The sequence below is a fragment of the Heloderma suspectum genome, chromosome 7 (genome assembly GCF_057233095.1).
Source record: "Heloderma suspectum isolate Gila_16-S chromosome 7, 16-S_ref, whole genome shotgun sequence".
Classification (NCBI taxonomy): Eukaryota; Metazoa; Chordata; class Lepidosauria; order Squamata; family Helodermatidae; genus Heloderma; species Heloderma suspectum.
Window position 1 is genome coordinate 70,377,967 of NC_139464.1, and position 26,219 is coordinate 70,404,185.

Consider the following 26,219-nt stretch of genomic DNA (forward strand, 5'->3'; position numbering starts at 1 on the left):
TTATTGTCACCTAATGGAGGAAAAGGTTATCAATGGCTACTAGTCATGATGGCTATATATTACCTCCAGTATCGGGCATTATGGGTGCGTATACCAGTGCCTGGAACATGAGCAGGATGGTGTTTTGCGTTCATGTTCTGCTTGTAGGCTTCCCCTTGATATCTGATTGGCTGCTGTGCAACTGGAATGGTGGACTAGCTAGGTCTTTGGTCTGATCCAGCATGGGTCTTCTTATGTTCTTCCACTTCTATGGAGACATTGCAATTTTAAGGTATCCTAACATCAAAATTATTAAGGGCAAGGTATCCAGGATGCCTTTTAAAAACTATTTCTCTTTATTGGAGACAAACGAAATAAATTTTAAATGATTACAGAATGCAATCAGACAACATCTCAGCTTAGCTTTATGCCAGCTCATGCAGCGTCTTTCCTTCTTGGCACACTGCAATAAGCCAACAAGTTTTCAGTTAACCATTGTTACCTGTAACATCTGAACCAGACAACTATGGTTACCAAGTTCGAAGCAAGCCAAGATTTTAAACTATGGTTTGAAGTTAGTTTAAGATCCAGGCTTATTCCAAACCTGGTAACCACTATTCCTGGTTCAGGTGATTAATTTGTTGAGTTAGTGTAGTGTGCCAGGGGAAAGGGCTGTGCGTATCTGTGTTTATTAAGTGATGTATGATCGTCCAGATCAGGCCACTGTATAGTATTTTTAGACCACAAAGCAAGGCGGCAGAATCAGCTGCTCATTTTAAAAAAATTCTGTAGTGCAAAAAAGGCATTTTTATTAATAGATTAGTACAAGACAGACATAGTGTGGGACACAGTTTTTTTTAAAAGATGTGAAGCTTCAAGGAAGGGAGAACTCCTGAAAATACTAAGAAGCAACAAGTTACTACAGCTCACAACCAGTTTGGGGAAAAACATGGCAGATTGGACAGAACATAGTTTCCATAACTTTTAGAACGCTATAATGAGATTTTTTTTCTTCACTTGCACAGGTAACTTTGTACAAGGATTCTGACATGGAAGACTTTGGGTTCAGTGTCTCAGATGGTTTACTGGAAAAAGGCGTGTATGTTAAAAATATTCGGCCAGCTGGACCTGGAGATGTGGGTGGTTTGAGGCCATACGACAGACTGCTACAGGTAGTGTTGAAACCTTGTATTATTGTGAACAAAACTAACATAACAAAGCCATCTGAATACAATGTTTGGTTTTTGTTACATAAAAATAACACTTATGCAGCCAAGCTCAGATGTTAGTAGAAATCCTGTTTGAAGTTTGCTGTGTAACCTTGGTTCAGCTCCCTCATTCACCTGCTTTGTGAACTAAATGAAAGGGGAGAGGAACATACTGTGGAAGGCCCCCATCCTTGAAATAATGGACAGCAGAATGTAAGCACAAGCTGGTTAGATCATCCCTGGCCTTTACGTAACTACAATCCTATGCTCACTTGCTTGACATGAAGTGCTACATCCCACACAGTGGGATGTAATGTCTGACTAAACATACATTGATTGGATCAATCTGCAAATTGTTATTTTTTACTGTTAATATGTACAGTTAAATTCAACTCAGCTTTTTGCATATGTTTCCTTCTTCAGTTCAAGCTCTTTTTACTTTGGTCCTAAAGTGAGAGAGGGCAGTATTCTACACGACTGCTGTGCTCCAGTTCATTATGTTGCACTATCAGGACGTATCACTAGTGCAACAGAAAGACAGCATTTTGTAAAGAAACTCTGGAAACGAGCAGAAATGCCTGTTTCCTGATAGGGACAGGTCAGCCCGAGCTCCGCTGACCTGCCCCATTTCAGAAACGAGCATTTCTGCTCATTTCCGGTTCCTTTACTCCTCTTCCGCTAGCGGTGGGTCCCGCAACATTGGATACTTGTTTATCCCACAGATTATCCAAAGGCAGCCTTCCCCTGGGGCCCTCCAGATGTGTTGGCCTGCAACTCCCATAATTCCCAAGGTGCAATCTCAAAGATCTGGAGGGTACCAGGGTTGGATAGTGATGAGGGAAACTTCAGACAAAATTTATTCAGTTTTTCTTCGTTGGCTTATCTAAAACAAAGATTTTTACCTTTCAGGTAAACCATGTTCGCACAAGAGATTTTGACTGCTGTCTAGTTGTGCCCCTCATAGCAGAGTCTGGTAATAAACTAGAACTTGTTATTAGTAGAAACCCTCTAGCCTCTCAAAAGGTGAGTTCAGAGCAACAGACTTTCTCAGCTGGGGAATGGAGTGATCCAAACAATGCCTTTCTTCAGCAAAGTGGACACAACACTTGTTCAGAGATGAAACGGGAACCTACGAACACTTTATAGCCAAAAACTGTATTAGTACAAGACATTTTAAATGGTGCTCAATCGCTTTCAGACACTGGAGACACAGCTATTTTGTGGCATTAAGAAGCACAGGGAGTCTGATTATTTCTGAAGGCTCATTATTTGCTAGTTGCTTCCCAGACGGGAGTTTTGTTCTGCTCTTGTTTTCTGTGACCACGAACGGTGCCATTCCAAGCTGACCTTAAAATGCAAAAGAGAATTAATAATGAAAATGGCTGATTAATTAGTGAAATATTTAAATGGAAGATGGTTCTTTCATTAAAAAAAAATGGGTTCCCCCAACTATATCATTAGAATGTGGGGTTTGATTTTCAGAACTTTATTCAAAGACCAGCTGATAACTGAGCAAAAGAATCTTGAAATATTTATGCTGCACCCAGAAGATTACTGTATCGTAGTAGCTGCTTTTTAGTGATCTGTACTTATGTTGCCTCTGCTATCATGAAAGGGGGTGGGGGCGGGGAGACAAAAACTGCAATGTGGTTTTACAACTAATTTAGCAAAGGTACGCAAAGGAATCTGAAGTGCAAAAGGGTGAAGTTTACTGCCCTGCTGTAGTATGATTTTATTAGGAGTTATATTATTCCCTATGCAATGATGTACTGAACAGGATATGTCTTGCAGCCTGTATGGACTTCTGACTTCTAGGTATTTGGAAGTTCTGATGAATTACTGGTTTAAAAAGAGCAAAACGAGTTTTAGTGATGTTGAAAATAATCTTTTATAGCACAAATGTTCACGTAAGTTTTTTTTTTTTAATTTTGAACTGCAGTAGCAAAGGAAAACTGATGCAAAACCATATGAACTGCCCAGTTTAGGGCACACACAAGTTAACTTGTATAGCTACACAGGCTTCTTTTTAAAAATTAAACTGAATGGTTTGCACATTGGTTAACATATCTATTTAAAAATAGCTTTGTTCAATCTCCCACTGACCCTTACCATTTGGGACAACTGATTCTGAAACTGTAAATACATTTTGCACGTGATACACTCAGATTCTGTCCTTACCATTTTTGGCAATTATTTTTAAAATTGTAAATACATTTTGCGCGCGCGCACACACACACACACGCACACACACACACGCACACACACACGCACACACTCCCAAATTCTGTCCTGTTTCCCATTCAAAGCAATAAACTGCTGCCAATTGCTTTTTAGGCTCACCAGCAGCTGCTTCGGTTTGTTTACTGTATTGTCATGGCAATTAATGTTACTTGGTAACTGGAGGGACACTGGATTTGTCTGTAAGTGTAGAGTCTTCATATCTTATCAGTCATTTTAACTACCATTTTTTTCATCTATTTCAATTGTTAAAATATCCCCAATGTTGTTTTCTTACCCTGTTACTTGGCAAGCTTCCCTGCCCTATGCACACATGTGAAACATTTCATTCATATTTCAGCACTGCCAGAGAAAATTCATTCAAAATAAAATTGAAACAGATCATGAACCACTTAATATGTATTTTTATTTGAAACAAATGAGTATTAAACAAAAGTATTTTTGTACAAATTTAATACTTTAATAGCATGATATTTATCGTCTATGTATGGTTTCTGGGAGCTCCAACTGTTACAAAATTTGTATGGAAAATGTAAAAAAATAAAATAAACAGTGATTTAAAGACAGTGGTTTGAGAACTGCAAGTGGAAGGCAACTTTCCTGTCCGCTCCTCAGGCCTTGGGCTAGGGGATCCTCTGGAAGAACGTGGGATGGGGCACAACAAGCTGCTGTGGGGAAGCGGGAAATTGGCCAAAATTGGGCCAAGGCATCTTGTACAAGTGGCAATGCAAAAATTAACATTAGCTTTCCTAGATGTGCAAAACATGCACATTCTTTGACCTCCTTCAGAGAGGTCCTCTATCTAGTCATAACTGATAGATCTTCGAAAAAACGATCCACCATACCCTTTAATGCAACTTATATCATCATTCAAATCTATGCAAAATGTGGAAAGACTTAGACACTTGACTTTTACAATGCAAAAAGCCAACCTGATCAACATAATGCTTGTCATTTTGTACAGGCTCTGTATTCATTACTTTGGATCAGGACATTAGCTGCTTTTATACATATTTTACTTTTCAGAAGCAGAGACAGATGTCAGAAGTATTCCTTGGAGTATTTCCAGGCAACAACCAGTTATCATTATAACAATGCTTTTAATGAAGGGCGTCACCTGACAAACCCAGAAAGATTTATGTATCCTGTTAGTAACTCTCACCAGAAGTAAATTGTTCCAGACATATTTCTGGCAACACCTTCGGAACACTGCTACAAGAAGCAGAATCTAACAGCTTCTATTAGCAGCAGCCCATAATACTTGAGCAGGCAACGTCTCACCAACTTCCAAAAGGGGTTAAGAAAAAACCCATTTAGGACGGTAGGCATTCTCGGTCTGCCTGAGAGAAACACAGGTGTATAGCACTTATCTAGAAATGAGTGCCACTTAAAACCACAGCATGGCAAAATTGAGTTACTTGATAATACACATTTTTGTAAAAAGTAATACTTCCTATTAACAAGGAAGCTTTTAAAATCAGTGTTTACTAGAAAAAAGTCAACCTCTAAAGCCAAACTCTATTTCTTCCACTTAAAAGGAAGATAAAAACAAATAAAGTAGTATCTGATTTTTTTTTAGTGATTTTTAAAAATGTATTTGAAGATGCAAAATTTGTAAAAATTGTCCAAGTCTAAATATTTTCCAGTTCAGTTCTGTTATGAAACATTTTGGTTTAATAAAAGAAGAGAAGCAGAGCATAAAGCACCTAGCTGAATGATGTACTTGTTATGACTGGAAAAGTTTCTTGCTAACTTGACACTGCAGTGTCATCCTTTGAAGACTGGTAGTTCCAAGGGGCGAACTGCTGTTATCTTCCGTTATCTGTGAAACAGATCCCCCCCAAAAGACCATATATTAAGGTCTGATACTGAGAAAAATAGCTTTACCATCACTGCAACCCTGAGGATAGAGCAAACTTATTGCAAAGCAGCAACCACAGATCTTTTATCTCCACCCCCATATCCGCTTCAAACACTGGAAGGCACCTAAGAGATGACAAATAAATGCCATGTAACACTAAAACACGTATTTTAGTATCATGACATAGCACTACATATTTTGTAGCACTGCACATTTGAGAAGAGGAAGAAATGAAGGGTTGCTGTGTTTTGTGGCAGCTATCCATAGTTCCAGCCCCACATCCTCTCCCAATTTTTAGCCCTGATGTGAGCAGGCTTGCAATAGGGCTATAAGTCATGCTTCATTAAAAAAAGAGGATACAGCAAAGATTATGTAAGCTGTTTGAACAGTTTTACTTTGTTAAAATAAAACTGTTTGCTACAGTACCAACTTTAAATGGAACGCTGATACGTCACAACTACATTTTCAAAGCTAAGATGCAAATGTGCCATTTCCTTACACTCACGCTCCCTCCACTGTTCCCATTTATCTGTGTGCCTGTGCTTCAGTATCAGAACCTAACACTCATTTTATTTGCTGTTTTAAAAACAAGGGATCAGCTAATTTCTAGGTATTTTTTTTAATTAGGCGCAACCAGGGTTTTTTTTCTTTTGTGTTGGTACAGAATGTTTTTGCTCTACATAGAATAGTTGGAAGGGGCCTACAAGGCTACATAGGAGCCTACAATAATGTGAAGGCTTCTCACTATTGGAGAGAGCAATCTGATGTCCCCTACACAGTGTCTGAGGGGCCACAGGATAATTTAGATTCCCAGCTCTGACCTTGGAGGGGGAAATTTTATTTGTTTGTTTGTTTGTTTTTGCATTTATATCCTGCCTTTTTTCCTCTTGCAAGGAACCCAAGGTGGCTTACATTATCCTCCTCCTCTCCGTTGTATCCTCACAACAACAACCCTGTGAGGTAGGTTGGGCTGAGAGTCTGTGACTGGCCCAAAGTCACCCAGTGAGCTTCCATGGCCAAGTGGGGACTAGAACCCGGATCTCCCGGCTTGCAGTCCGTCACTCTCGCCACTACACTACAATTGGAGATCAGACCCCCTCCCCCTCGCAGCCGGTATGGAAAGAACCATACTGGCTGGCCTCCAAGATTGTGAACTCAACCTTGGAGAGGGGGAAAGGGGGCTTTTTGGTGGGTGGGGACAAGAGGAGACTGGAGAGGCCGGAATATGAGCTATTCTGAGCCTCTGTCAGCCTCCTTGCCTCCTGCTCTGAAACACTATCATTAGATGGGCAAAAAAACCATCTAGTGAAAAATGGAGGACAGGAGGATGGAGAACTGAAGATTGCCTCTGTCGCTCCTTCCACCCTGCAAAGGATAATTGTAAGCCTCCGAGTCTGGGGGCTTACGATCATTGAGGGTACAACCCATAGCACTGTGCCCTTAAGGGCTTTTAAATTGTCTGAAAGCATTGAATTTCAAGGCAGAAAAGGGAATGGCTCAACATTCTAATTTTGAATGCTAAGAGGCATGATTCACACCTCTTTCTTAACTTGCCCTAACTACTCAAATCCATTGCTCACTTTCCCACAGCCATACCCATTCCACATGGGAGTCTGGACAGAATTTTGGTTCTTGAAAAAATCATTTTGAACATTATTATACAAAAAATGGGGCAGGGGGAAGAGGCAGTAGTCCTCAGAGCCTGCCCCATGTGGTCTTCCCCTCTCAACCCCTACAAGGCCATCTACCATCAACTGCCCTGTGGGAAGAATTCCATGAGAGCAAGATGAGGATGACACCAGATACCTGCCCCTGTTCCAAGTGGACTTTCCTTGCCTCCAAAGCCATCTTTCACCAACTGCCCTGTGGAAAGGATCCTGATATTTTTAATGTTAATATTGGTTATTGTGGCGTTACTATTTTATGTTACTTGTAATAAGGAAATATAATAAAAGAATTATCCCTGGACAGAGTCTGAGAGGCATATGATGCGATCACCTTTCAGAAACTAAGAAATCAGAGTCTAGTCAGTGCCTGGATGGGAAACCAGATAAATTGTTACGTGTTCCTCCAAGTGAAGAGGAAACACTGTGCATAAAACGTTATCCATAGTATAACTAAAAAAACTTCTTACCAAACCTATTTTTGAAGGACTTGAGCAATCATCTGGAAATTGACTTTGCCTTTTGCGCTCATCTGGATGAAGAGAAGTATTCTCTGCAGTACCAGCCAGCTCAACAATTATCCCCAGTTCATTGTCAACTTCCATCTTGTCAGAAACAACAGGTTCCTCTTTATTAATGAAACTATTCCCAGCCTGAGAAGCAAAGTAATTCTCTTGATTCTGCCAATTCCTTTGAGGTGATGAGATTTGCGAAAGATTATCAATTCTCCCCACAAGTGCATCATTCAAATATTTTCGTAAACTGGTTTTTCTGCGTATATTTTTTCTAGCAATAGCTGCTTGGAGTTTGGCTTCTTCAGCAACAATATAGACCCTGCAACGTCCTCTAGTGACAGCTGTGTATACATGCTGCCAGTTCTGGTGCCCAGAATTTCCAGCTACGTAGACAACTGTGTTTTCCTCAGAACCCTGAAACCAATATTGCAAAAGAACTCTTCAATAAAGCAGTTTCAAAATAAGAAATTTTACAATAAATTAGTGAGTCTGTGGACTACAAAGTCCCTCCCTTCTTTTTCTTCATCAGGTGTTGCCAGTGGCCTTTCAAAAATTTCCACCACAGGAAGAGCAAATAACTTACTTCAGTGCTATCTTATCCATTTTTATTTGTGCCCATCTAATTCCTCAAGCTTTTCTAAAGAGGGCCAAATGCATTTTTGATGAGTCATCAAGTCAGGTCTTGCCTCATTCTTGTCTTCTCACTTTTCCAGAACAGCTCTGCTAATCTGACTTCAGACCAATAGTTTCAGTAGAAAAGGGTGGGCAATGTGTGGTCCTCCAGATGTTATGGCCTGCAACTCCCATGATCCCTCATCATTGCCTATGGCATCCAGGACTGATGAGAGTTGTAGGCCACAACATCTGGACAGCTGCATGTTGCCCACTCCTGTGGTAGAGACTCACCAAATACTGTTTCTAAATTTCATACGTATTTTCTACAATGGATGGTTAGCGTCTATCTTTATGCCATGACAAGATCAAAGTCAACAGTTCCAGCAGTCTGTACACAGGAAGCTCAGAGGGGAAGCAGGACCATTCTACCAGTTCTACTGAGACTCCCCTCATGAATGGCCTGTCCTCCATCAAATGTCCCCACCAGCAGCCATTTCAGCAGGCTGTACTGAGGGAGATGAGAGGCAGAGCAGGGCCTTTCCATCAGTTCTCCTGAAAAATGATTCTTCCCTTCCTATCCCTTTTTCCTTGTGTGTGTTGTGTCTTTTTAGATTGCAGTCCTGCAGGCAGGGACTCTCTTTTACAGACTGGATGTAAGACAACCCGGCAGCCTTTTTTGACTGAGTAGCATAAAAATACTTTAAACGAATAAACAAACATCTGATCACTCTCACTGAGGCTTCCTTCTACTACACACAACAAGCTAAGCTGAAGACTTGCACTACGTCCATTTCTCAAATGGGATATTTGGACTAATAAATGCTGCCACTCATATTATGGTATTTGAGCAATTTCATTTCAGGATAGCAGAACTACCACAGCTTACCTGAAATGTGTGAATAGTTCTGGCCCAGGCATGCTTTATTTTAGAGTTTCTCTGGAGAGCTCGATATAGCAAGGTGTGCTCAGGTCCATCAGTGATGTCTATGGTCAATAAACGCTGACCATTCACTTCCTTATCCTATAAACACAATATGCAAATACTCTACTTAACAACGTAATAAATGCAACACAATAACTAGCCAGCTGGGCCCTTACCTGTAATTTGCATAGAAAGATCATTTTTGTTAAGCTAGCTACCTTCCAATTACACACTTGATGGTGAAGAGATGCCTTCACCATAGAAGCCAGGAGTAATTTCAGCAGCTGTACAGTATTCCCTCATAATTTCATGTGTTGACTTATGGAGCTTTCTGCTGAACGTCTAGAGCAAAACTTACACATATATAAAGTTTCTCTCATCCTTACGCCTATCATTTTTCAGCCCAACATTACTGAGTGACATTCAGAGCAATTGACATTTTAGGACAGTTAAGTTTTTTGTAGGTATTTTATTTTCTTACAGTGCAATGCCACGATTTCTACTATTGCATTTCTGTGTTGCATTTCAGAAAATAATATCTATCCCCTGGAATTTTGAGCTACCAGATATGGGCACAGACTAAAAGAGGAAGCAACTGACCCTTCCTGTGCTATTGGAGAAGTATGTTCACCTCCTCTTTTCAAGAAGCTTGATACCAATTGATAATTCTAAAGAACACATGCCTCTTTAATGAAGAATATTTCTCCATTGCATAACCGTGTATCATCATCTGTTCCAACGGAATACTGCAAATGCCCAGAGGGATGATCTTCTCTTTCCAAGCAATCATTGTGAAGGTCTAGACTAGAACCTTTAGAGTCTTTCTCTTGGTACTGGATTCTTGGAAGAAGTTCTCTGACATATGCATTTTTTGTGGAACAGATTTTGTCACCACACATAAACTGTAGCTTATTTTTATGGTCTCTGAAACAAACAGAAGCAGACGTTTAGGTTGAAGATACAATGAAATCCCTCAAGTTAAAGCAGTAATGATTGCCTCCCAAAATAGCCCAATGATTCCAAAAGTACTTCCCTGGTTTTGCTAGAGGACACCAATGTCAGTGCAACCAATGACCCAAGAAAGTATACTGTCAGCAGCTTTGCCAACAATTAAAACTAAACTTAAAGAGGAGCATGCCTCCAAGCCCTCCTACAACACTCTTTAGAAAAACAATGAAACACACTAATGTATTTCATATGTGTTAAATCTATAAATACTTTACTACAGGGAGAGAACTCTCTTCTCTGGTTTTGCAGAGAGAAGTTAGTAAAATGTGCTGCAGATGTGGGGAAGTGGACTATACATAGGTACACAGGGAAAAGAGAGAGTGTCATGGAATGATGGACTATTGCTAAAGGGCTGGTGTTCCTTTCAGGAATGCTGTACTTTAAAGTAGGGCTCCACCAAATCTATATATATGCTACTAGCTATCTCAGTTCTCTGAGTGTCAGTCCTTATGTAACCAAAGTAGTACCATCTACACAAAAAATGTGCTAATCTCATTGGCAGCGGATCTCCACGTGGCTTTGTTTAATGGTCTGTGGCATCAACTACTTCAGCTGTAGCAATAATAAATCATCAACAAAACCACACACCCTTTCCTTTCACTCCCTTCAGTTTAAGCAGCGGAAAAGGCAATAAAGCAGCCATCACCATGAGAATAATGAGGTGATGAGCATCAAAACACTGCAAACAAACTGAAGCAGAGGTTTAGGATTAACATGCAAGAAAATCTCTCCTTCAGTTAAAGCATTAATAATTGCACACACAAAAATAGCACAGTGGTTCCAAAAGTATTTACCTAGAACAAACATGTTCACTTTGAATAACATTCCATCAAAACTGGGATGCAATTTTTAACTTGCATACATAAAACTAAGTTAGTAGGCTTCCTTCACCCTACTTTGCTGGGCTTGTTCATTCCTCCCTGCTACTGTGAAATGAGATACAGCACTTAACCTGTAATGCTATTTTTAAAAGAATGAAATGTTTTTTAAATTTAAAAAAGGGACTAAAAATGGTACATGGATAAAGGAGGGGCCCTGGCCACCTTCTCACATAATGCTAAATCATGATTTAGCACTGGATTAAGCCTGAACAAAGCCTTGGGCTTGAGTGCTCTCCCCTCCCCTATGACCAAGAGAGAGATTTCTTGGTCATAGATTTCACCTGGCTTTAGTTTCAATGCTTCCCTAACCTTAGCTTGTTGTTATGTACAAACCAGAGATTAGAGTTTATCACAAGCTCTAGTTAGTTAAACAAACCAGCTTCATAACCCATGATTTACTTGCTGTGGTAAGTAATTTACTTGCTGTGGTAAATGGTTTACTTGCACTTTCTTATCAACCTGATTTAGCCATTTGATTTGGAGAAACTGCTATGACTTTGTAGAGGAACCTCATCTGGATCATGCATAATCTGGAAAGGCCAAAGGTAAAAGCAACCATCCCCCAACTTTTGTTTCAGAGTCATGAAGCTACTTTTATAACTTACATCTTCAGTATAAACATAACTTAGGAAACTAGTGCATTTTAAAACAAGCATATTTCCCTTTATTGAATTTAGAACTTTGCCTTCTAATGAACTGGTTTACAGCACAAACACTGATAAAGGGTATAGATGAACATTATAAATCTAGAGCTCCACAAATAATGCCATACCTCATCGGATGTTTTGAGTAGTGCATACAGCATTGTTCATTTATGATGTCACAGTCTTTCCTACAATATAAGAAAAAATCAACCTTAAGTTTAATTATAAATTATATGTAATACTTTCAGAAAAACAGAAACTAAGCATTTTCTGGTCTCAGACTTTTAACTAGTCACTGAAAAAGCAACAACGTGCTCCATCTCAGTAGATCATTTCAAGAGCTGTCTGTTCATGCGGAAAAGAACATAAACAATTAATGCAGCCACTAAAAGGTAGAACAGCTGAAGCAAGTATATTTACCCCCTTTTACACTACATGGGCCAGAAGCACTTTAGTTTAAAACTCTGTGAGGCTAAGGAAAATATCACAGGGTAGATACTACCATTGCCTTGACTAGGAGTCTCAGTTGTTTACTAAAGCTCAAAGCGCAGCAAGGGAATGGAAGAATTGCTGACTGCTCAAAGAAAGGGGTAGCTAGATGTACCAACAATACCTGCTAGAAATACATTTGGGGAGGAGTAAGAACAGTTTATGACTTAAGCCACCATCTAAGTACAGAACAATGTCTAACAGCAAATGCCTATGATCCATACTGTAGCTATATTATAAGCTAACAAAATACTCATCAATATAATGGGTGTGTTTCACACATGGAGATCTAATTGCAGGGATTCTATGGAAACACTGCAGCTCCGCACTTGTGCCATGGGCCGTTACATTACATGCAATGTTGTCCTCAAATGCACTGCTTTGGCTCCCCCGCCCCCACAGGGAATGGCAGCCATTCATTTATAGAGGAAAATATAAAAGAGCGTATTCAGACACCACTGGGGTAGAGACTAGACCTCTTGTGCCTCCTCTTAACTGTGCCCCAGTTTGCAACTCATTTATTGGTCCACAGAACTCAATGGAGCTATTACAAACTGAGCTAGTCCCTATCTACATAACCCCAACTGTTCTTGGGCAAAGTCCAATCCTGGTTTCTGTTTTTTGGTCACACTAAAGTGAGATGGAACCTTATCAGAACTTATTCTTAAAAATTATTGCAACACAGGGTGGATAAAAATGGATTAAAAAAACAGGGTTTTTAAAAAATTTAAATCAGAATTTTATTTAAATGTATTTATTTTTAAGCAAAATCATAAATAAAACACTAAATTTCTCTCTAACTAAAAAATAACATAGTTATAATTAAATCTCATCATAAACATGATAAACCTACACATACAGTCTCACAAAAATAAGGTTACCTACCAATCAAACATGAGCATTCATTTCAGTTTTTCATCTCATGAAAATGGCTCTGTCCAGCCTAACTACCAGCACTTGCTTCTTGAAAGCTCTGGGCTTTCAGTTTCTCGGATTAAAATCACATGTGCAAAGACGCAGGCTAGGTAGGGCTGTTGTTCTGTGCTTATGTGGTGGTGTTGGGTCAAGCAAGGCAGAGCAGCTAGTTAAGACAGAAAAACAATACAGCAGGGTAAATGAAAATCAGTGCTTTGAAATACTGGATTTTTACAAGTTCACACTGGATTTTTTCACCCCAGTAACTATCAAATTTTGCTTTGACCTATCAGTCATGGGCATTTTGCTTTGTTTGCTATTTTTTTGTGAGGGCAAGGCTGACCAGGACAGAGCGAAGTGGAAAGGAGCAACATCGGAATGAAAAAGAAGAGACAAACTTGTCCAGTGTGCATCTTCCTGTGTTCTTATTCTAAGGCTGCAATCTTATGCCCACTTACCCAGTTGAACTTATTTACGAGGATACATGTATACGTTTGTGCTGGCATGAGTACGGGTCATAAGAAAGACCCTATATGGGAATATTTTAGACATTCGCTCTATAGATAAAAAGGAAAGCATGAAAAATATATGCAGTGACACAAAGAAATGCAAAGCTTGCTTATAAGAATGAAACAGTGTAAATAATACTTGATTTAGTTGTAAATTAACATGACTTAGTGGTCAGATCTGCACCATTGTTCAGGAAATATATGAAAAAGTTTCAGTGGGAAATTTGATTTAAATCAGTGATTTAAATCAAACTTTTTCTAGCTGATTTAAATCACTGATTTAAATTGCCTTGATTTAAATCAATTTACCCTGCTGCAACATACATAAGGAAAAAGGTGGATGATTACATAGCATGACAGTATAATCTATGGTACTCAGTGCTTTGGATGGAAAAATCAACCTAGAGACTACTGGAGAATAAAGAAAAAGCAACCAGCTTCTTCTGGGTTTGCCGATGGCACTGTCCCCAAGTGGCCTGATATAATACTGCCCATTCCTTAACCACTGTTAAGGGTACAGGGTCTCGCACGCTCTCTTCCCAGAACCCTTTCTGTGAGAATTCCACCCCACCTCTGCCTTTAGTCACTATTAGTTATTATGTCAGCTCAACACAAACCAGAGTTCACTCACAACAAAGATTTGAAAACAGACAGACCAGCATTAAATAGTAGCAGGGGAATGGTGCACTAGGCAGATCCCTACATGTGAAGGGAGGGATAAGAAAAGCAAATATACAAATCCTTCTCCATAGTTAAGGGATGAGCAGCATTATTTCCCCAGCAACTCTAGATATTTTAGTAAATCACCAGCAAAGATCCTCCATGTCTATACAAACGGTTATTACCTTCTGAAAGAAATGAACTGTGATTGTTTAGGATCATCCAGTCCTGGCCCTCTTTCAAGCAAAGCCTTTACAGCAGACTGTAAATCTGATTACAACATAAAGACAACAACTAATTACAGTACAAACAGCCAAAAAGAAAAATACATCTCACTATGAAAATGTCGTTTACTGACTGCCACTTGCTCCACTGCTTAACTGCAATGTAGGATGCACTAGACAAACTTTATAAAGCCCTGAAGCTATGCAAAAGGTGGAGCATTAAGAAAAATGCAACCACACACAGCACAATATTAAAGCAGCTCCATGTTTTGTCAGGAAAGCCGATGAACTGTGCCAGATACTTGACACCTGAAAGTATCTTTAGGTCATTTAGGACTACAAGAGTGCTAAGGCGGGGTGGACGAGGAGGTAAAGAGTAGTCTACCTAGCACCTAACAGTTGCTGGGATGCTTGCAAAGTGTACTGGGCTAGGTGGAATTTGGTGTGACCCAGCAAGAGTGCATACTCAGGATCATAACATAGATTTTTTGTGCCTTGGCCATTAAGAATATCCTTTCTTGCTTCGTTAAATTTAACATGTGTCAGAGGACCATAGGGATCCTAGTTTAATTGCTTTTAAAAGTAAACCATGCAAGACGGAAGGCATCCTAGTCCTGCACAATGCAATAGTAAAAACTGAATCTGTAGCAACTAAGTATGCATTGGCTATGTGCAGTACTTAAAGATGATCTCATTAAAAGTCCAGAACTTACAGTTACTGCCATCTTCAGCAGGTAAAGCAACCAAAATAAATTTTTTCTCAGGACTTGGCATTGGCCACATTTTATTCTCTTCAGAAATTCTGAGCACTGCATCAAACACTGGATATTTCTGTTGAGAGATTCTAGGTATAAAAAGTACAAACAAAAACGTTTCATGCTACTTGGGCATTCTTCAGTTGCCTAGCAGAATTAGTATTATTGTTGTCTTGTTATATCATTTAATTCTGAACTGAAGCGTCATAATTTCATTTCACAACAAAAACATATTCAAATAACATTCTCACATTACTCAGTGCATATGCATTTACCATTCTATGAAATCCCAACAGGACTAGGTTGTTTGAACGGTTTCTTCTGAATGTGGGACTAAATTTTAAACAATAAGCCTTAAGTGAAAATATTTGTGGGGGGAGGGTTGTTTTTACACATGTCCACACACACACACAACTTTGATGGGGTTGTTTTAAACTCTTAAGATAAAAATAAGAGTAAAAGGCTGAGCAAATGTTCTAGGCACTTATATATCTCCAAATCAACAGGGACGTCAATGTGATGCAACTTGGAAAGGAAAGGTTCCTCCTGTGCAAGCACCAAGTCATTGCTGACTCCAAGAGGGATGCCGCTTTCGCTGGCATTTTCATGGCAGACTGTAGCGGGGTGGTTTGCCATTGCCTTCCCCAGCCGTGACTACCTTTCCTCCAGCAAGCTGGGTACTCATTTTACCGACCTCGGAAGGATAGAAAGCTGAGTTGACCTCAGCCGGCTACCTGGGACCCGGCTTCCGCTGGGATCGAACTCAGGTCATGGGGAGAGTTTCGGTTGCAATACTGCCACCTACCACTCTGCGCCACACGAGGCTCATGATGCAACTTACTAACATTGTAAAAAACAGAACTAGTAGTGGCAATCAAATGTATTTTCTTTAAATCCTACCTTGTTGCATTATCCACAATTAACTGCGACTCAGTCCTATGATTGGTTCTCAGTTCCATAGACCATCCTCTTGATTTCAGACTCTGAAACATATCAGCCAGCATGTTACCAGGCTCAATACTGGGTAACTGCCTAACATCACCTAAACAAAATACAAAGTTATATTCAACAGTAAAGCTGAACCATCAGCAACATATTATTTATTGCATGTCTATTTTACATTTAGGTTCTCCAGGCCACCAAAGCTGCTTACAATAACATTAAAGAAAAAACCAACCCAACTGCCTCAATCATAATACAGCTCAGAGACTATACTATACAAGTGGAATCCAAAAGAAAATGTTGCAGTGTGGGATGCTCCAGGATGCCAGGACTTTGATGTGAGACACCAAGGTCAGGTCAAACCATTCCCTGCCAATGAACTGTGTGGCCTTGGGCAAATTAGTATGCTTCATTTGAAAAATAAGAATTGTAGTGGTCTGCCTCACAGGGTTGCTGTGACTACAAAACTCATTGATTTGGTTCACAGGTAACGAGAGCCCATGGACTCTTGGTGATGAGCAGGAGAGAGCACGCTGCCTCCTGTACTTCACCCCCCTTCCAAGCTGTTTTTTGGCAGGGATGATGGTTTTACTCCCTATAGAAACCTATGAGGAATTGCTCCATAGGCTTGTATAGGGAGCAAAAAGGGCCCCCTGTTGAAAACCGCCTGGAGTGGGAGCAAAACTCACTCACCGCCATGAACCCTGTTGCCCCAGGCACCTCAGCTTGACAGGGACCTCTGTCTGGCCTTGCCTTGTGGGTGCAGTGGGACTCGTGGGCACCATATTGGAGACCCCTGATTTTAGAGATTATTTCCTTAGTGCTGCCAGCTGTACTTATTTGTACATCTTTCTACATCAGTCTAAATAAAAGTAGCATGAAATACACCAGCTCTCTTGTATTTGCATGAGTTATGAAATATAGCTCTCGTTTCAAATTTGTCTTAACTTTGCACTGCTGCTTTACACATACCAAGAACAACAAGCTTCTCAAGTCGGGCATGGTTGAGCAGGAGCTGTAGAACGCTGCTAAGAACACCTACAGACACCAAACTTCCTTCGTCTACAACCAATACACTGACAGCAGAAAATTTCCACGATCCTCTAGGAAATTCTGCATCTTTTTCTCTCCAAGCATAATAACTGTGGATAACCTAAAATCACATAATGCAAGATTAACAGCGGCCCAAATTATTTAGTATTTTATCGTAAATAAAATACTAAATTTCTCTGTCATTAAAAAAATAAAATAGTTACAACTGTCTCACCATAAATATGCTAAACCTACACTTACAGAATCACAGAGCAGTCCTATTGGGGAGTCCAACACAGCCTATGGTCCCTGGGATTTTCCCCTAGGGACCACAGGATTTGTTGGAGTCTTCCTCCCAAAGCCATAGACACTCCTACACTTTTGGGAGGCAGAATCTGGGTTCCAATCTCTCCCCCTGCCCCCCTGCAGTCACCATTTAAAGAACGACTGCGGCTGCTTCCCGAAATTGCAAGCAACCTCAGATGATCAAGTAAAGGTCAAAAAGGGGGTGATCCAGTAGGCAGGGGAGGGGAGAGGAGAGGAGAAGCCAAGATCTGGTGTATCCTGTGGCCTTTCCAGACCTGCCCCCACTAGCGCAATCTCTCTAGATGGGCTCAGAGGCCTGTCTAGAAGAAAAACAACAGAGGAGGATGGACAGGCAAAAATCTCCTCCAGCGTTCCTCCTGCTCTGCCAGCAGCAGTCCAGCAGGGCACAGGATGCTTGGAAGCCTCCAAGATCGGAGGTTCTCATTTAGCAGGAAGCAATCCCATAGGACTGTGCCCTTAATATCTCTGTCACTTTCACATACATTGATATGAAATTCAGTTTAAAAAATGGGCATTCATTTTAGTTTTTTTCATCTCCTGAAAATGACTTTGTCCAGTCTAAGTACCTGTTCTTGCTTCTTGAAAGTTCTAGGCTTTTGGTTTCTGTTTCTCTGACTAAAGTAACATGTGCAAAGACCCAGGTGGGATTAATATGGATATAAACTTAAATAATTAAATTATCTGGATATAAGCATGTTAGCCATACAGTTACTTTCTAAACTGAATCAACATATCTACCAGATACATCAAGTTTAATTTTCTGTCCAAATGAACAAACGATCTGATTATTTGTCCAATATGAATATTTACACTCTACCCAAACATAGGCATTTCATTTGCAACTAATGAAAATAAATTGTTCTAGTCTGCCCAGTCGCTATCAGACCTTGCTTTGACCAATCAGTCATGGCCATTTCATTTCTGTTTCTTACTTAGCTTTTATGAGGGCAAGGCTAGGCCAAGACAGAGCGAAGCAGAAAATAATGACATTGGAAAGAAAAGAGACACAATTATCCAGTGTGCATCTCTGCCTATGTTCCCACATCCTATAAGCACTTGCCTGGAAATAAATTCCATTGAACTCAATGGAATATTTCCGAGTAGACAGGAATAGGATTGTGCTGTTAACCTCAAACTCACATGGGTGCTAGTCATAAGAAAGATCTTATATGGACATCCCTCTATAGGTAAAAAAAAGAAAGCATGCAAAATATATAGTGAGACAAAGAGATGCAAAGCCTGTTTCTAAAAATGAAACAGTGTAAATAATTATCTATTTAGGTGTAAATTAATATGGTTTAGTGTTCAGGAAATATATTTGAAAGTTTCAATAGGAAATTTGGTTTAAATCAATGATTTAAATCAATCTTAATTTAAATCAATCCACCCTGTTTAATAGCCCACTTAAAACTGAACGAAGAAGATGCCAGTCTAATTTCTTTGGGGAGAGAGTTCCACAGGTGGGGTGCTATCATAGAGGAAGCTTTTCCCCATGTTTCCACCAACTTAGCTATCTTAGTGTGGTGGGATGTACAGAAGAGTCTTCAAACAAGCTCTTAAATTACCGGCAGGTTCATATGGGAGGAAGTGGGCTTTCAGATTCTATGTTGTGGGAAGAACAACCCAGACTTCTAACACGTGACACCAGCCCCTTGAATTGTGCCAGGAAACAAACTGGCAACCAGTACAATTGATACAAGACTGGTGTAATATAAGACTGGTACACACAAGAAAGTGTGTACCAGAAAGCAATCTGGCCACCATGTTTTAAAGTAGATGCAGTTTCCAAATACTCTTTAAGAACAGCTACAACCAGAGTGTGCTACAGTAGCAACACACAGAAGGCATGGATTATTGTGGCTAGATCTGCCTTGTCCAGGAAGGGGCACAACTGGTGTACCAGTCAAATTTCAGGTAAGGTGTTCCTGGCCACAGCAACAACCTGACCTCCAGGAACAATGCCAGGTCCAGAAGCAACCCCAATCTGCAAAACTGATCCTTCAGAGGAAGTGGCACCCCATCCAGAACAGGTTGTACCCCAATCTCAGCTTAACTTGCTTACTGACCAACAGTACCTCCATCTTGTCTGAATTAAGCCTCAACTTGTTAACCCATATCCTATCAGCTTCATGTAAAAGTTAAACAGCATAGGGGACAAAATTGAGCCCTGAGGAACTCCAGTGGCCACAGGGCCAAGCAACAGTCCCCTAGCACCACCTTCTGGGAGCAGCCAGATAAGACTGGAACCACTGCAGCACATGGTTGCCAGGCACATATTGGCCAAATGCCCAGAAAGGCACCATGGTGAGTGTGCCACCCTCTAGTGAGGAGCTCTCTCTACCTATACCCTCAGCTAGCCTTTCCTGTTTCAGAGCAGGGAAGGGGTGGGAGGAGTGTGGGGTGCTGCTGCCTGAAGACACCGTGTGCCCAAAAGGATGCTCTGCTTCCCCACCTGGCCTTCCCCTTGGGAAGGACTGGGTGGGTTGGAAAACTGCATGTGGCTGCGTGAGGGTGGTCTGTGAGCCTTTTGAACGTGGCACTTCACAGCACATGCTCCCTGTCACCACAGCTTTTCCCTCAGGGAAGACTTGATGGAGAGGAGCGTTGGACACCACGTACTGAAGATACATAAAACATCTTCAGGCAGCGACACCCAACAATACATGCTCCTGCCACACCTTCCCTCTGGGGAAGGAACAGGTGGGCTGGAACACTGGGTGCTACTGCCCAAAGGCCCTCTGCAGCACCTAAGAGCGCACACTCCCACATACCTGGCTTTTCCCTTGGTGGAGGGGAGCACTGAACACTGCTTCTGAAGGCACATGAAGCACCTGTGAGCAGCAGCGCCCAGCAGTGCATGCTTCCTATATGCACACACCTACCTCTCCTCACGAAATGCTGGTGGGAGGAATGCTTAACAGGTAAGGGGGCTGGTGACTACAAAAGTAGACCCCTGCTTTTTACATGGTCTGATTTGCGTACAAGCTACCTTGCAAAATACGTGTTATCCATCTATCAGGTCTGGCGCTAAAGACTGTGTTTAGAGCAGCAATATGGGCTAGTTGTGCATTTTCATGTGACTATGATTGATGTCGGTGCGTATAATCCTGGCAGAGGTGACAGCCATGTTCTGAAGGGTTAGCCTGGTTTGCTCCTACCTATCCCTTAAAAAAAGAAATGTTCACATGTACTGCAGAGGGGAAAGTGTACAGACTTGAAATCAACATAGACAAATATAACGATTCACCAGATGGTAGGGCAATACTGTAGGGGAAAGTAGCTTTTTGTGTTCACCTGATTTGTCTGTTTAAGAAGACCGGTTGAGCACTAGGTATCAATGGTTAAAAACGCAAAAGGGCACAAACATGACACAAGCGGCATGCCACTGGGCACCAGAGTTGTTACAGGCACTGTAACAGGGACTTTTTACACGTATTCTACCTCCATCTATACAGAATTCAGGACCCCAATGGGAGTGCAAGTGGGGGAAGGGGAGAAGTCACAATGTTCCAGCAACTCCAAAATACAGTCTGACTGCTGGAAAATGGGGTCTCAATACAACCAGGTCACCGATTATGGGAAATATGTTTAGATCCCCAGCAACCACATAATGAAGTACACAGACTGGAAAGGCCCACAAAGGGAAACTTTAAATGGTGGCAGGTTTCCCATTCTCTAGTATGAAGTATGGTGTTCCCCATAGTTTTCCTTCTTTTGTCTGAGGAACAGCATCAGTAGCTGGTACAAGGTAGTGACTTCTACTCTTTCCCCCTTAAGGTTCTAGGGGCTGATATAAACTCCCCCAGTTGATCATCACCCCCGATACATCCTCAGATTACTGAGGATCCAAGATCTTGAGGTATGTCGTTTCAAATCCTGCAATGTGTATGAAATTTAAACAAAATGACATTTCAACAAAAGCTTGCTTTTAAAGAATTAGAGCAGACTCAAGAGTTCTCTAATTTTTTTTAAATATTCTTATGTAAAAAGTATTTAAAATATTTTGCACATGTATTAAATTGAAATTTATACCACTATGCCACTAGATTATTAAAAAGGTTTTAAAAGTAATTCATACCTGATGCAGAGTATAAGCAGGAAGCTCTGTTTTGTTATACAACAGACTAGCTGCCCTCCCTGTAGGTGCTGTAAATAGAATATTTAGATAATCATTTCTATATTCCTTCAGATTAGAAGGGGGTCTGAAAGTATTCCATTCTTCAGATGCATCCAGGTCAGCTTCAAAATCTCTGCAGGCATTTCTAGCTTCTTCTTTTTCTGTCTCATTTAGATAACGGAAAAGGCAGCTTACCACTGTTGTTTTTCCACAACCAGCTTTCCCACTTATGACTGTCACTGGATTTGAACAGATTAGTTTTACGGCACTCTCTTGATCTGGATCTATTTTTATTTCGCATTTTGATTCTTCCTTGACAGTTTGTTCACCAGAGTCATTGTTACAATTCTCTTCCATATCTAAGGTATTGTTGGGTTCCTTCTGATCCATTTCACAAGGTTCCTCATCATTTATTTTACTCTCAACAACTGGGTTTTTCAAGTTATTAATGTGTGCACCACCACTGAGTATCTTTTCCACATCAGCATGTAACCAATATGGACTGTTCTGTCTGAGCTCACGTACAGCCATTGCAATCTGCTTTTCAGATTTGTAGAACTTGGGGAGGAACACAAATTCTCTCTCAGTTACCACTACCTCTTCATCTTTCAGAAATTTGAGCGATTGCCAAGCATTTTCCACAGGCATCTTCTTTGAAACCATACATGTCAACTCTTCTCGTTCTTCATAAGTATGTCCCATTTGGCTACACCTCTGCTTGAGTTTCTCATAGATTATTAATGCATTCTTCTGCAAATTAGGAATCTTCTGAAGAAGATGTTTGCACTCACATAAGGCCTTCCAAGATGCCTCCCCGAGTGTAGTAAGCAGTTCTCTGTTCATTATCTTTTAGATAAAGCAAAATCCTGTTACTTTAATATAGCATTTCCAAAGTGTTGGAGTAAGTTATAGAAAACATGAAGCCTTATATGAGCATTGGTGTACTATTTTCAACCAAAGGAAACAACATCAAAAGCTCAGAAGACCTTTAGAAACCTCCAAAGCCAATCATTTGGTCAAACATGCAAGTGAGCCTCTGCTTGTACAACAGGGCTTTCCCTTCCCCTCTTCCCACCTGCAGTCCTGTGCTCCCCGAAAATATGCTTTGGACGTCCCCCAACTGTCTGGGACAGATGTGGGGGGTACAGGGGTCTGCATGGGGAAAATCTGTTCTACTAGCAGATGAGCACTCTTGGGTACAACCCTCAGACTGCAATCCGATACCCTGCTATACATTCTTAAGTCCTATTGATTCCAACTGGACACATGAATGCCGTTGAAATTGACAAGATTTATCACAAAGACTTTAGAACAGTTAAAACTGTTATTTACAGAAATAATTTTAAAAATCCTCAACACAGTAACGAGCATTGATCAGAAGCTATAGGTATTGCTCTCTCACTATACCAAAGTCTGAGATCCTCTTAGGTTTACACTGGAGCAGAAAAAACTGCGGTTGTGCATGAAAGCAGTTACACACGAAGGGATTTTGTTTGTTTCTTGTCTTTGGATATAAGAGTGGGGTCTGCTCCAATTTTGAGGATGTTCAATGGGCACCTTCCAGCCACTGAGAATGTTTTTTTTTTAATTTGTAATTCCATGACTGTTGAAAAATTCAGTGTTTTGAAACTTCTGTCACATTGGTTGAAAAGCACGCCTCTTCAACCAGGCCTGGTCCTAGGCATTCTGCCACCTTAAGTAGGCGGTAGTGCCATCCCTGGCATGGGCACCACTGCCCCGCTCCTTCTGGATGGTGCTGGAGGCAGGTCCCATCCCCCCCACTCACAGGCCGCAGGGATGGGTTGGCCGGAATATTGCGAGAGGTCCAGCCATGGGAGCGGCTGAGACCTCTCATGATATTTCAGCCGATTCTGCCAGAGAGCCCCTGCAGCTGGGGAAGAAGGCAGACATGGCTGGCGAGAGGGGGAGCAGGGAGGTGGGCAGGCACCGGACGAGGTGGCGGTGGCGGCTCTTCCTTTCCTCCCTACTTTCTTCCCCAGCTGCAGGACCTCCTGGGAGAGTTGGCCGAAATATCATGTTATTTTGGCTGACTCTGCCAGGAGGCCCCCACGGCTGGGGAAGAAGATAGAAGTGGCCAGCCAGGAGGCTGGCCAATGAGCAGGGAGGCAGGTGGGCAACACAGGCAGTGGCATAGCATGGCAGGAGGAAGAAAGAAGGAGAGTGGCTGTCTGGCCAGCTGGCCAGGCAGCAGCGGGCCCTTTAGGTGGGGAGCGCAGCACGGTTCCCCACTCTTCCCATTCTGTGTCACCTGATGTGCTTGCATCAGGCCGCATCATTGTAGGGCTGGCCCTGTCTTCAACTATGAATAAGGGATTTATATATGCAGGTAAAAGTGCAATCCTCTGGACTGTGCCCTCGTTGCTCAGAAGCCCCCGAACTGGGAAGCTTCAAAGGTCCTGAGGAGCGGCAGAGGTGATCTTTGCCTCCCTGTTCTCTAAGCTCCTATATTTTTGCTAGATAGGACTTTTAGCCTGTCTAGTGAGGGCTGTCTAGTCTAGTGCTCCAGAGGGGAGAATTTCCTGACCTCGGAGAGGCAGCCGGCATGATTCTCTCCATGCTGGCTCTGAGGAGTCAGATCTCCAACTCCCTCTTCTGAGGTCGTAGCGCTGTCTCCAACCTTCTTCATGCAACAGCACTCTTATTAGTAAAGTGAAATTTCTGCATGCAGACATGTTGGATGCCAAAGCAGGTCCAGGAAGAAGGCGCACAGGAGGAGGGCCTGGCTGAATGTTCACATTAAAACGTCAAATATTGTATTCCAGAGCTGCAATTTGGTTATGAGAGGGGAACAGCTGGAAACTTGCATAACTCTAACCCGCACCAGATCTTTTAACCATAGATAAAGCATGGGCAGCATTGCATTTGTACCAGCTCACTGTTTCTTGATGCAATAGCAGACAACACTGTCTTTCTTCAGAGTAAAATGCAATGGATCTGTACTGTCAGAAACGGTAATGTATCTGTCATAATGATAAGGGGGTCTATAGAGTGATAGTTTGTGGACTATAGGGACCCTACTATGCAAGAAAGGGAAGAAGTCACTCCCTTCCCCCACTCGCCAGGTCCTTCTTTACAGAGACCAGGCTCTATTTCTCCCATTACTATCCAGCTAACCTGGGCCATACAACATAGAGAAGACAGCACTCAACCTTTCTTTTTGCAGCTAAATGAGGGATTTATATATATAGATAGCCTGGAGGAAAGTGAGACACTAAGGGAGACAGACACCTATCCTGACTCTGGTATTTTATACACACACACACACACACACACACACAGAGCCTCAACTGTGTTGTGAGTTTTTAACACTAGTTTTTAATGCTAGTTTTTCTATACAGGATCCTTCCATAATGCTTATGAAACTATGAAGACCATATTACTGAGCTGTGTTGGAGTCAAATGTAACAAATTCTTAGAAGTCTAATATCCATTCAACTGGAATTATAAGTAGTTAAAAGGAAAAAAAACGGAGTCCCATTATTAAATGAAACAACGTAACATTTATTTTCTTACTGTGCTGAATCCAAGTTTCCATGGCTCTTCCTTTAAGATTGTATCCAGTTTGGTCAACATAGCATCTTCCTTCCAGCCCAACCATTCTATGCATCTAGAAAAATTGCGTGGCAGAAGCATTGGCAAGTATTCCAGTATAATAGGAAAGGCCAGTGCTACTAGTACAGCTTTCCCTGTAGCTATAGAACCACCAAGAAAAAACAAAAACAGAAAACAAAACTATTTACAGAATGCAAGCCTTGAGGTTTATTGTCAGTTTATTTTTTAAAGCGTGGCTACAGATGTCTTACGTACAGTTACTAAAAATACTTCCAAACATCCCAATCCCAAACTCATGGTTTGGATGCAAAGGCTTCCTTCCTTCCAGCCATACATTAAATGTTATGCTGCATTATATTATGTTACAGTTTATAAATGCATTTTAATGCTTTTATTGTTATTTTAGGCTGCTCAGAGAATCTTGTTACGGGGCAGCATATAAATACTGTTAATAAAGTACCATACTGCTTTCAGCCAAGGGCCATCACAACTTTCCAAGAAATAAAAATTAATTTCAAAAATACAATGTCCCAGAAATTACAAACCTGAAACCTGAAAATTAAAACTTAGAAACAATGGACAGCATGATTACCAAATATAGCAATGAGTTCTTCAAATTAACACATCGTTATGACGGTTAATGTCTAGTTCTAAAATTGGTTTTGTTCAGATTCTCAAGGCTACCAAGATGTAAAGAGAAACCATATGGGTCATATAAGCTTCTGTATCAGAGAATAAATAACTTTTCTGAAACAAGTCTCGACTGTAGGTGGGCTAAAAAAGCACCAAGAAATTTAGAATGTGGTTTGGAGTATAAAAAGCAGAACGACATAATGCGGAAGGCATTCCAGCTCAGAAACTCCACAAATACGAATTATTTGGGCCAATAGTATCAAATGGTATCAATCATCATAGCTGACGTTGTTAGAAAGCAAATAACTGTAAAAGCTTGTCTAAGCTTGGGGAAAATATCAGTACCCAGATAGGAGGTTCTATTATGATCATTCTAAAATTTCCTATTCTAGCTAGAACATTTTGAATTTAAAATAATTTCCCTGTCAAGCTGGATGTTTTTATCAAATATCCAGCCTTGAAGTCAAGCATCAGCTTGAGGAAGGACTTGAAGGTCTATTGGAACAGA

General features: G+C 41.0%; 2 protein-coding genes across 10 annotated transcripts in view; one reads left to right on the plus strand and one right to left on the minus strand.

Moving 5' to 3' along the window:
* The window catches only part of GRIP1 (glutamate receptor interacting protein 1), a 492,217-nt gene extending 488,233 nt beyond the window's left edge, over nt 1-3,984 (plus strand). For all 5 annotated transcript variants that reach the window (XM_084810562.1, XM_084810565.1, XM_084810561.1 and 2 more), the window contains 2 exons: nt 1,005-1,151; nt 2,097-3,984. In XM_084810562.1, the coding sequence (XP_084666688.1) occupies nt 1,005-1,151; nt 2,097-2,333 (384 nt within the window). In that variant the 3' untranslated portion in view covers nt 2,334-3,984. The remainder of the gene's footprint in view (nt 1-1,004; nt 1,152-2,096) is intronic.
* HELB (DNA helicase B) overlaps nt 2,448-26,219 on the minus strand; it is a 32,215-nt gene continuing 8,443 nt past the window's right edge. For 3 of the 5 annotated variants that reach the window (XM_084810570.1, XM_084810566.1, XM_084810571.1), the window contains 11 exons: nt 25,040-25,218; nt 21,467-22,351; nt 17,002-17,182; nt 15,988-16,129; nt 15,046-15,176; nt 14,294-14,378; nt 11,664-11,723; nt 9,686-9,926; nt 8,967-9,101; nt 7,421-7,879; nt 3,810-5,247 (listed from right to left, as the gene is read on the minus strand). In XM_084810570.1, the coding sequence (XP_084666696.1) occupies nt 5,152-5,247; nt 7,421-7,879; nt 8,967-9,101; nt 9,686-9,926; nt 11,664-11,723; nt 14,294-14,378; nt 15,046-15,176; nt 15,988-16,129; nt 17,002-17,182; nt 21,467-22,351; nt 25,040-25,218 (2,594 nt within the window). In that variant the 3' untranslated portion in view covers nt 3,810-5,151. Of the gene's footprint in view, nt 2,535-3,809; nt 5,248-7,420; nt 7,880-8,966; nt 9,102-9,685; nt 9,927-11,663; nt 11,724-14,293; nt 14,379-15,045; nt 15,177-15,987; nt 16,130-17,001; nt 17,183-21,466; nt 22,352-25,039; nt 25,219-26,219 lie in introns of those variants that run through there. The other 2 variants (XM_084810567.1, XM_084810569.1) reach the window with 2 other exon arrangements.